The sequence below is a fragment of the Antrostomus carolinensis genome, unplaced genomic scaffold, assembly GCF_000700745.2.
Source record: "Antrostomus carolinensis isolate BGI_N321 unplaced genomic scaffold, ASM70074v2 scaffold20430, whole genome shotgun sequence".
NCBI classification, from domain to species: Eukaryota; Metazoa; Chordata; class Aves; order Caprimulgiformes; family Caprimulgidae; genus Antrostomus; species Antrostomus carolinensis.
The window spans coordinates 11,464-23,113 of record NW_010287963.1 but is presented as its reverse complement, the minus strand read 5'-3'; the positions used below and the strand labels follow the sequence as shown (position 1 = coordinate 23,113).

General features: G+C 44.8%; 1 protein-coding gene across 1 annotated transcript in view; it reads left to right on the top strand.

Annotated features, from left to right (window-relative positions):
• The window catches only part of ACO2 (aconitase 2), a gene marked incomplete at its 5' end in the record, with an annotated part of 15,925 nt that overhangs the window by 699 nt on the left and 3,576 nt on the right, over positions 1 to 11,650 (top strand). Inside the window, 12 exons of the mRNA XM_010165085.1 lie at positions 567 to 825; positions 3,096 to 3,188; positions 5,053 to 5,211; positions 5,589 to 5,739; positions 7,038 to 7,142; positions 7,404 to 7,495; positions 7,782 to 7,887; positions 8,994 to 9,151; positions 10,252 to 10,325; positions 10,764 to 10,875; positions 11,069 to 11,191; positions 11,389 to 11,544. Coding sequence (XP_010163387.1) covers positions 567 to 825; positions 3,096 to 3,188; positions 5,053 to 5,211; positions 5,589 to 5,739; positions 7,038 to 7,142; positions 7,404 to 7,495; positions 7,782 to 7,887; positions 8,994 to 9,151; positions 10,252 to 10,325; positions 10,764 to 10,875; positions 11,069 to 11,191; positions 11,389 to 11,544 — 1,588 coding nt within the window. The remainder of the gene's footprint in view (positions 1 to 566; positions 826 to 3,095; positions 3,189 to 5,052; positions 5,212 to 5,588; positions 5,740 to 7,037; positions 7,143 to 7,403; positions 7,496 to 7,781; positions 7,888 to 8,993; positions 9,152 to 10,251; positions 10,326 to 10,763; positions 10,876 to 11,068; positions 11,192 to 11,388; positions 11,545 to 11,650) is intronic.

Sequence of the window (11,650 nt, the reverse complement as noted above, 5' to 3'; positions counted from 1 at the left end):
TCCTGCTCCACTTACCTTGGCAGTGGTTTGTATGACATGTCCTTCAGTCTTTGTGTCCTTTGTTAAACGTGGTAGCTCTCATTTCAGGTCATTGTATGTACTTAGTCACTTCTCAGAAGACCTCACTGCTGACATAAATAGGTTCCTCAACTGATATAGCTGCGGGATGAAAGGTCTGAGGTCATGAAACTCCACTTAATTGTACTTGATTGCTGTGGGAGCTGCTATTTGTGTATTGAGTCCGACCTCTGATTCCCCTCCACATTAGCTGCCCTGAGGTATGGCTCAAGAAATGAGCAGAGTCAATGTTTCTTTTACTGTATAGGAAGATTATAAAAGAAAGCATAAAGTGACATCAATCCATATACTTTAGAACTTTCTGAACTCAGCCCTTGTTTTAGCCAGCTGCCAGTTGATATTTTAGTGCTGCAAGCAGCTCACGCAGGTTTCCGCGTGTTAAAAAGTCTTAACAGTCTGAGTGATATAGAGAAGCATTCTTGTTAAGTGCCTAAAAGGGGCAAATGTTGAAATACACAAGATGCAGATACTAAAATTCTTCTCCCCAGGCTTGACCGTCCCCTGACCTTGTCTGAGAAGATTGTATATGGACACCTGGATGACCCAGCAAAGCAGGAGATTGAGCGGGGCAAGACCTACCTGCGCTTACGGCCAGACCGCGTGGCCATGCAGGATGCCACTGCTCAGATGGCAATGCTGCAGTTCATCAGCAGTGGGCTGCCCAAAGTGGCTGTGCCTTCCACCATCCACTGTGATCACCTCATCGAAGCCCAGTCAGGTGGTGAAAAGGATCTTCGAAGAGCCAAGGTCACTACTGCGGAGACTTAAGTTCTGTCCATTTGAAAGGCTCTTTCCAGTTGAAGGATGAGATGTTTTTGTTTTTTCCCAGAAGGACAGCCATGAATCAGATGTGGTAACGGATTGACTGTGGTGCTGAGCTCTGTAGATAGATCAGATGCAGCAAAGAAACAGAGTAAATGGATCTCTGTGAATTTTTAATCTGAGGTTCATCCATTACATGGTTTAAAGGACCATGAATGTAGAAAAAGTTAGTCTTAATCTGTTAATGATGGAAGCCCAGGTCACATGTGTGTTCTGGAGAAGGAGAAGATATTTCAGCGAAGGGAATAGGAGAAATCTATTTCAAAGTGGGGGGAAAAAAAGGAAGGCAGATTACTCTAGGGAGTTAGGTTCTTTATGCCGCAGCAAGGCAGTGTGAAAAACACCCTGAACATGTGTCTGCATTGCACTGGTGTATCCTGTGGGGCAGGGGGGAAATAACTACTTTTGTTTCCCAAACCCTTTGCTAGTGATTAGCTAAAGAATGCTAAATGAAGCATGTGCAGCCTTCAGGGATAGTGAGGAAGGTATAAATGTGCATGGAAGCATGGAGGATGTTGCTTTTTATTTGGGAATTCCAGTGTGTTTGTCCAACTGCTGATTCACTGCCTTTTAAAAATTTCCCGCTCACTGTTTTACTGCTTACTCCTCTGTAGGGGCTTCTGTTAAATATAGACACACTCACCTCTGTCCTACATACCACAATGCATCTGCCAGGGAAGAACATGCCCTTAGCATAGCAGGGAGGTGGGGGAAATCTTGTTACTCCAAGTGGACCTAGCCTAAGTCGACTGTCAGAGACAGGAACAATTGTGCCTTGGACATTGATACCAAAATTTACAAAGGGTAAATAGTTTGTGGGGGCTCAGATGCATTTTAAGGTTTTAGTCCATATCTATTCTCAGAAACTACTGATGTTGAAGTAACTGCTTCTGACTTCTTCCTTCATGCCACAGTAAAGCAACTTATGCCACTCAGGAGTGAATTTGGGGAGGTTTTGCTCTGCTTCTCTCAGTCCTAAGTTGTGCTCAAATTGTGCAATTGAAAATTGGGGATTTACTAAATAAGACAGTTTCTTTTCTTCCCTTCACCTCCAGTCTTCCTTTTCCCCCCATTCCTGCATTTGTTCTCTGTAGTGCAATTATATTTGCTGTAGCCTTGAGCTGAGCTGAGTCCATTCTTTGCCATCCACTCTGAGCAGAGCAAGTAAAGGTCCTGCCTCCTTCTGACTGGATTCTGCTTCTGCTGCTGCCAGTTGGCGCACAATGAATGCTGGCAGTCCAGAGGGTGGTTTGGATGTGCTCCTGGCACATCAGCGTGCTTTACTGGGGGAGGGATGCACAAACAGAGTGAAGTGACCCGGCTCCCAGTGGAAAGCAAGGCTTAAAGAACTGCGGCTGCCTCATGGGAAACTTCAGCAAATGTGTGCTGAGACAGTTCTTCCATTATCTCCAGTTTCCCCTTTCTCTTTATTCTGAAGCATAGCTGCATGAGAAGAGTCTTTAAGAAACTCTCTCGTCCTAGTGCTTATCTTATCTACTCTGCCAGTCCTCTGCCAAGAACTTTCAGGGCATAATAGTGTCATACTTCCTTGGCAACTGTGGTTATTGTCAAAAGCAATTTTCATGGTGTGACCTTCAGCAGTGATGGTGATAGTGCATCAAGAAAGGCAGCATTGTCTGAGTCTTAAACAGAGGACTTGGTAGAATGAGAAATGACACCCACCAAATCTCCTGGCAGTGAGCAACTTCCAGTTCCATTTCTTAATCAGTAAAAATAAAGCCAAAATGCTTATCTGAGTGGTTTGAAATGTCTGCAAAGCATCTGTAAAGCAAAAAGAAACAACTGGTAGACAAGGAAGAATTAGAAGAGAGAGAAACGGGTTAAAAACCCCCCTGAGAATACAAGAAATGAGCAGAGCATTTTTAAATGCCTTATTGGCAGGGTTTTCCTTTAATTGTGCTGTTTCCCTTGTGCTGTTTGGAATTGGAAACTGAAAAAGATGCTTCAGTAGAGCTACATGTTGAATAAAATTAAATGGCCTGTTACAACTGACTGGCAAACAGTCTCGATCCTTTTTAGTTTTAAGAGTGATGTGCACCTCTCTCTAGCTGCTACAAAACTGTGGAGCAAACCACAGACAAGCATGGGAGCGAAGGGAATGTGTTTGAATGAGCTCTGGATATATGGAAAAACAAGATGTGTTCCTAATGCTATACGTTTCCCTCTGTGAATAGGACATAAACCAGGAGGTGTACAACTTCCTAGCAACGGCTGGTGCCAAGTATGGAGTGGGGTTCTGGAAACCTGGGTCGGGAATCATTCATCAGGTAAAGTGTGTGTGTATTTGCAGTGTTTGAACGTGCAGTGGCTCTTTTACCTTATGGTGAAGAGAGAGCTCAAGTGCAAACCCTCAGAGAATTTCACCAGCTTGGGGAAACCACTTTCCTTGAGGTGGGTGAGGTTTCTTGCTTGCTCTCTCACTCAGTTATCTTGACAACAGTGTTTTTTCTTAAAGGTTATTTTGGTCAAACTGTAACCTGATGTGTGATTAGGTAGTGCCAACAGCATGCCATGTGAATCACAGAAGCTTGAAATGTCTTAACTGCTTGTGGGCTGGCTTCTCGTGGTACGACTGGAACAGTAAGGCAGTGCCATGAAGCTGGCTCCATAGGGCTCCCGTGAATTGCTTTTGGTGGTAAGGAAAGCAGCTTTGAAAACCTACTTTTTTAAAGGGTTCCTTAAAAACCAGGAGAGTATATAAGGACACCAAACAGAGCAGCTTACTTTAAGTGCTCAAGAATGGCAACACAGAAGAAGTTGCTATGTGAACTGAATAAAACGCAAAACTGTTTCCAAGTATGAGATTCTCTTGTTACAGCACTTGTACCTTGAAAGAATATGACTGTCCCAAGGTAACTTACCACTTAATGAAGCTCTTTTGTTTTTAAAACTAACAACTCTGGCAGGATTTCCCTAACTTGCTCGTGGTTGATTTGCTTTGTGAGTCCAGTAGACATTTTTAATTGTTCCTATGAGTCACAGGCAGTAAAAATTGCAGTGCAGCACGAAGCAAAAGGAGTAGAGAGGAAGATGGTTGACGTCCTGTCAGCAGGGAACTTGTGATGAGGTGCAGTCAAGAGCTCTCTGCTATGTTTTCTTAGCTACAAAATGAGTTACTAAGGTTACTTTAACCTGGTGTGATGCAACAGATAAAGGAAATAGAAAAGTGAAATCTCCAAAAGGTTGTGGGAGCACCTCAGGTCATTTGTGCTCTGAAACTGCTCCTAACATCTGTCCTTGCTGTGGTTACCAGCTTTCTTGTGACTGACTTTCTCTGGAGAAAATTGGTTATGTTGTATAGCTTCAGGGTCCAACTCTGGCAAAGTGAGTCCTTGGAAGTGACCTTTCTCGCACAAGTATATTAATTTGAACTACAAGCAAATAAAGCTCGAAGTACTAGAGGCAAAACCTTGGTTTTCTCAATAAAGGGCACCTTCTGTCCAAGCTGTCCTGCAATGCATGTGCTGCAAGTTCTGTGCTTCCCAGAAAGGCTGTCCATAACATTGGTATGGTGCACACACAGTGAGAAGCTCATTAGCTTGAGTTCTCTCCTGTTTTGCTACCACAGAACACTCATCATTTTTCATTAAAGAGCTGTTTTGTGGCTTCAATAACAGTTGAAGAGTCTTGTACGGAATCAAGGGCAGCAGTAAGGGAAGGGCAGCCTCTTGGTTTATTTATGAGGGATTCTTCTATGTGGTTAGGTTCTGGCTGGCAGCATGGATTGCAGGAACCTAATGGTATTCTACTGCTGGGGGAGCATAAAGTCTACAAAAGATGCTAGCTAGCGTCTTGAGCCCTAACAAAGGTGGCACATTAGCAAAAGCCTAAACTGGAAGGAAAAGGGTCTTCCAGTGAAAAAATTGAGATAATTTTTTTAAGTTTCCTTACTACCCTGGGATGAGCAACAATCCTTGGGCTAAGAGTTGATACCTTGTTCTATCGTTACATCCTCCACAAGGAGTCTGAACCACAAGTGAATTTACAATCCAGAAAAAATTGAGTTGCTTTCTCACTTCTGAAATCTGCAAGTACAAACTAATGTAAATTCTTGTTCTTGTCTTCTTTCTTGCTGTCTTCCCCCTCCTTTCCAAACAATCAATCAAGCAAACAATCTATTTTTATTTTCAGATCATTCTGGAGAACTACTCCTACCCTGGAGTTATGCTGATCGGCACAGATTCACACACCCCCAATGGAGGTGGCTTGGGAGGGATCTGCATTGGTGTGGGTGGAGCTGATGCTGTAGATGTCATGGCAGGGATCCCTTGGGAGCTCAAATGCCCAAAGGTAGGAGCAAAAGGAATACTAATCTTTAATGTCAAGGGTGAGACATAAGACATGTAAGAAATGTTGATTTTCAGGCACTGTGTGTATAAGGCACTATATACCATTACAGTCCTGTTTGTGATCACACACTGGCTGAAACAGCTGGTCTGTGCTTCATTGGCAGCTCTGAGTTTCCATTTCCAGCCTTTTTATTCAGGGACTGAGAGCAATAAGTGAGTAGTGATCTCCCTTCAGTTGACCCTGTCAGTGGTTTCAGCCCTTGTGCTCATGTTCAGATGCTTCAGGAAAAATTCTGAGGAATTGTTTTGGCTGCTGAAAGGAAATTGTGTCAGTTTTTTGTTTTTTTGTTTTTTTTTTTCCCCATTAATGTTGTTCAGGTTATTGGTGTAAAACTGACTGGCAAGCTTTCAGGCTGGAGTTCTCCTAAAGATGTGATCTTGAAGGTGGCTGGCATCCTCACTGTCAAGGGTGGAACAGGTGCCATCATCGAATACCACGGGCCTGGTGTGGATTCAATCTCTTGTACTGGTAAGACAGCACAAATCTCTTGTCTAGGATGGGTTGATGTTGGAGATGGGTGTTGAGTTGTCTGTGGAGTCTGGGAAGGGAATCAGGAAAGAACTGCTGAATGTTCTCCCTTAGCCTGGCTGAGTGATAAGTACAGGGCAAACTGGGAGGGTGGGTGAAAGTGATGTAACAAGATAGCACTCCCTCTCCATGAAAAAGAGACCTCTCTCCATTAAAGCTTGTGGCTTTGAGAGGATGGAGTGGTTAATTGTGAAGCATCCTGTAAGATGGTGTGTCAGGATAAGAGTAAGGGTGGAGGTATTCTGACATATGCTTACAGGGTGGAGATGTCAGACTTGAAAGATGACATTTTCATTTCAGCCTAAAATAGGCTGTGGATAGAGGAATGAAACAGGTTGAAGGGGTTACGTGTGTGACAGCTGCTAAAGAAGCAGCTTTTTAGAAAAGCAGGGCAAAGGGGAGACCAGAAGGCAGCAGTTTGTAACTGGAATCTTACACTGGGTAACTGTGGGTCTTGGGTGCTGAATTTGAAGAAGCAAAAATTGCAGTTGTCTGTAACGATGCTAGTTGGGACCAAATGACGAGAAGTGTCCCTTCCTTTGGCTTGAAGTGCAGCCTTCAAGCTGGGCTTCTGCTCTCCATTTGCATGGCTTGGCTACAACATGAAATATTTGGTTTTGCAAACTGAGAGCAATTGGGTTTTTTCTTCTGTGAAGTCAAAGGAGCTTGACCTGTGATATCTGCTTCTAGCTCATTAAATGTAACACAGGAGCTTCTACAGCTTCATTGCTGTGTCCTTGAGTGACATGGGTGGTCCCAGTGCTGTGAGAAAGTGGAAATTTTTTTTATTGTGTTCTGTCATTGGAAGCTTTTTATTCGACCCATTACATTTCTTAAATTTCTGGCTCTTCCAGTAAGGATAAATGCGATGGCAGGGAAGGACAGGACACTCACTGCAGGTAGCAGCAACACTGCTCACTGCTGTAAATGTATTTGGTGCTCAGTGCAGACAGGGGTTCCCTGTCATCCCTCCCAGTATCTGCAAGAATCGGTGTAGCTTTCAGGTCCTTCCTTGCAGAAGAGTCTGGTCGCAGGCACTGTACTGATCAGAAATGTTAGGGGCTGAGCCAGCCATTATCTAGCCAGTGTGTCCTCTCTGCTGTGGAATTAGGTTTCTGTGGCTAATGCCCTGATCTCTTTTGGCTTTGCTGTCTTTTCCATGGGCTGACTTTTGGAGAATTGGATGGCCTTGGACTTTCTCATTGACCCTGTGGTCTCTCCTCCCACTCCTTCTCTAGGAATGGCAACAATCTGTAACATGGGAGCTGAAATTGGAGCTACCACATCCGTCTTCCCTTACAACGCACGGATGAAGAAATACTTGGGCAAAACTGGGCGAGCTGGTAAGAGGGTTTGGGGGTTGAAGTGGGTAGAAGTGCGGGTTCAAGTGAAGGTGAGTTCTGGGAGCAGCATCCTCCTACAGTGGTGTCTGATGGGATTTCTGACCTTCCATGGTCCTGTAGGTCATCTGATACAAGCAAAGAGTCTGTAGATGAAGTGGCTGGGAAAGTACATGGTGGACCCCCTGTGTTTAGCTGTTCCAAGCTTTTTCTTTTCCCTCATATTTGCTGCACTTTTCAGATCTCCCTTCTTTCTTATTCCAGACATAGCTGCTCTGGCAGATGAATTCCAGCAACACTTGGTACCGGATTCTGGTTGTCAGTATGACCAGGTGATAGAGATCAACCTCAGTGAGGTAAGGCTTCCTTCCTGCCTTGCCATCTTGGATGTTGTGATGGGACTCTGCTTTGTGTGAATGAGGACCAAGCTGGGAGTTTGATGTGACACCCCTGGTGCTGTGCTAGAACATATTAAAGAACACTCACGTCTGCTTCACTGACAGCTCCCTGCTCTGGTGTTCATGTAGGAGAAACCTATTTAAACAGCTTCCAGATAGAGCTATGAAAGGAATTGATTTGCTGCTGTGTTTTGGGGTTTTTCTTGGCTACTGTAATTTCTGACTTTGTCACTGTTTCTTAAAGCTGAAACCGCATATCAATGGACCTTTCACACCAGACCTGGCGCACCCTGTGTCAGATATTGGTGCTGTGGCAGAAAAGGAGGGCTGGCCTGTTGATATCAGAGTTGGTGGGTAGCATTTGCTCTTTCCTCTGCCTTCATCCTTGTGGCATAAATGTTGCTGTCTTGGGATAAGCGGTTGGTCACATAGCTTGGGATGCAATCCTTTTAACTACTGCTGTGTGTCCTTTGACTCTGCTGCAGCGTCATCTCTTCGTGGCTGTATGAATTTGCTGGGAAGAGTAGTGACCACCTGGGCCAGGTGTGTGGGATGAGATCTGGGATAGTTGGAGAGATTGTCATCTCAAGAGGCAGACAAGTTTTTTTTTTTCCCCTCTTGGAAACTTTTGAATGATTGGGTTGACAGGAGTGTTACCTGTTGAAGAGCACCTTTGTTAAAAGTCTGTTGCATGGTTTTGTCTGTTGCAAAGAGCTGTCAAGAGCCAGGAGTGTGATTGTCAGTCCTCCCAACAACATCTGGCTGGTGAGCTCTCAGGACATAGTAAAGTTAGTACTTGCTGTCCTAAAGAGCAGGCTTGGATATTTACATCCTAGTGGGATGGTAACCTGTCATACAGCTTCTCAGGTGTTCCTCACTGGGGCAATGAAAAGAATGCAAATACCTTGTAAAGGCCACATCCCAAGTGGGAAATGTCTGATTTGATACAAATGTGTCACAAATAGGATCAAGAGCAACTGTAACTGAAATAGCATTTGGTTTTGCTGGTTAGACAGAATGCTGTAGGGACAGTATAGTATGTCCTCACGTGCTCTTCGTACTGTAACAAAGGATGTGTTCTTTTCACCATTTCCTCCATTTCTTGCCATCTTGATTTGAAGCCTTTTCTGTCTTTGTGGAACAATTCCTCTCTGGGGTAGTATGCTTGACCAAAGTGCAAGTAGGCGACACTCCTATCTTATAAAACAATAACCAGACGTGTGACCAGGGAGTGTGTTCTGACTGTGCAGCTTCCAAAGCTGGACAAGGGATTGCTTGTGACCGCAGTGTATTGCTGGGAGGCTTGGCAGTGTTAGTACCTGAAACTGTTTCAGGTTCCTTGTCAGCAGAAAGCATGGTTGTCCCTTGTTTTTTCTGCTGAGAGATGAGTCAGGGAGAAGATTCCTAGAATGAGGGACTGCAGTAACTATCTCCCTCTTTCTGTCAAACACCACAGGCTTGATTGGCAGCTGCACCAACTCCAGCTATGAGGACATGGGACGCTCTGCAGCAGTGGCAAAACAGGCGCTAGCGCATGGGTTGAAGTGCAAATCGAAGTTCACAATCACACCAGGCTCGGAGCAGATCCGTGCCACCATTGAAAGGGACGGTTACGTGAGTATGGCTGCTTCTTATGCTTCCAACTGTGTGCCTTGAACTCTCTTGCAGACAGTACTCGGGGGTCCACAGGTAACTAATGGAAACCCCTTAAACTTTGTCTTCACTTGCCACTAGAGGTGCGATTACTGCTGTAGTAACCAGCCTTGTGTTACTGTTCCTGTGGGTCCTGCTGTCACCTTGACAGTGCTTTGACCTGCTCTCTTTGCTACCTGGGCCTGTAAGAGTGGTGTTGGAACTGGCCAGAGTTGAGACATTTATCAGGAGCTGGGGCCCTGAGGAGTTAATGGTATGCATAGCAAGGGATGCCTTTTGCCTCTGGGATTCTGTGGATGGCCATGGGCTAGTAGTGGGGCTGGTGCCCACCTGCAATTCAGTTTTCTCCTTTCAGAACAGTTTAGGATGTGAGCAAGCCCTTTGTCGGAAGCTGGTTCCTGTTTTAGACTAAACCTGTGGTAAAACTCATGTTTGATTAAAATGAAGTGTTTCTGCAGAGGAACTACCACCTACTTTCTCCCCTTTTCTGTGGGGAGCAGAAAATGATGTTTTAGTTAGTTCTCATATTTAGTAAATACTAGATACTGTCACAGCTTGAAGGCCAACTATATAAGTCTACATGCAGATGTGTCCAGCCAATGCTTAATGCTTCCTCCAAAAAGTTCACAGTCTTTTCCTTAATAGCTGCCCTCTTAATTGAATCATTTGCTGAGTGGACTGAGCAGGCACACACTTTCCTGCACTTTCATCAGTTCTCTCCTTGCATGGACAGGAGGTCTGTAGGATATTAATCAGACCAGCCACTGCCCTTCAGCCAAATATCTGCGAGTAGTTGCTTGCTCAGTCTGAAGTAGGTAGAGAATGGGAACATCATGGCAATTCATCCTGTGCTCTTCCTCAGTGTTAACTTACAGCTTTACTGGGATCAAGCCCCATGTATTTATAAAAGTGACTCAAAACTTACAAGTGAAACAAGGAGGGGAATTTTCTCAGGCTTGGTGCTTTGTGTTAGAAGACAGGTGTCCTCTTCCCCTAGAAAAGCAACCCCAGAAACTTATTCCAGACTTTCTACTAGTAACAAAGTTGTTCTCTGCCCCCAGGCACAAATCCTGCGAGATGTTGGAGGGCTGGTTCTTGCCAACGCTTGTGGGCCATGCATTGGCCAGTGGGACAGGTAAAGTGAAAGATGGATCTCGCTCTAGCTTTGTATCTTTTAGCTCCTAAAGTGTTCTGTGAACCCAAATTTTATTGTAAATTTAAATTTACAGCTAAATGTAAGTGCTTAAAAACCTATTGGCCATAGCTGTCCAATATGCACTAGAGGAGAAATGAAAGACTGCCCAAAGGCAGTGTACTTAGTTGATTATTGTTTAGACAGTTCAACGGTGCACAAAGTGGGCTATGAAAACTACTGCAGGAGTCGGTGTCTGACTTGGTTTTGCACTGTCTTTGTCTTTGAATCCGTACTTAAGGGAGAAAAACATGTCCAGGCACTGATTCACATTTCCAAAAGATAGTGATTGCTACCAAATCCAAGCTGGGGGATTTTAGCAACAAGACCTCTAGAAGCAATATTCCTTTTGGATTTGATGACTGTTTGTTTCTTTCACAGGAAGGACATCAAGAAAGGAGAGAAAAACACAATAGTTACATCCTACAACCGGAATTTCACAGGTCGCAATGATGCCAATCCGGAGACTCATGCATTCGTGACCTCTCCGGAGGTAAGCGGCAGCCAGGGGGGTGCTGTGGAATAGTTCAAGATGTCTTGGGAAACAGTTCCTCTGCCTGCAGAAGAGACATGGTGTAGCTTGGTTTGTAGCTTGGTTGCTGGCTTTGAGACTGTTAGCTGTAGGACTTTCAAATGAAGAGATGAGAGGTAGAATACACCTTTAAATTTGTCTCTTTTTCTTTCAGATTGTCACAGCCCTGTCCATTGCTGGCACTCTAAAATTTAACCCCGAAACAGATTACCTGACAGGAGCAGATGGAAAGAAGTTTAAATTGGAAGCACCTGATGCAGATGAGCTGCCCAAGCTGGTAACTGCTGGGTCTGGAGACAGCGGGAGGGAAGACCTGTCACTAGTGATGTTTTATATGTAGTAAGGGAACCTTCGTGTGCTGACCTCTGCCTTAGTGTTGAAGTTAGGATAGATGCAGTTGCCTGTATTGGCTTGTTCTTTTCATATGCTGTTGGGGATGGCTGAGGCTGATGATTTTCCTGTCTTCTTTGGAAGGAGTTTGACCCAGGCCAGGACACCTATCAGTACCCTCCCAAGGATGGCAGTGGGCAGCACGTGGATGTGAGCCCCACCAGCCAGCGCCTCCAGCTTCTTGAGCCCTTCGATAAGTGGGACGGCAAGGATCTGGAAGACATGCTGATCCTTATCAAGGTCAGGAGTGAAGTGGGGGAACGGCTATGACAGGAACAGGGGCTTGCACATCAATTGCTAACAGTGTTGGGTGTGCCTTTGAGCTGTCTGTGGCTCCCTCCCCTAC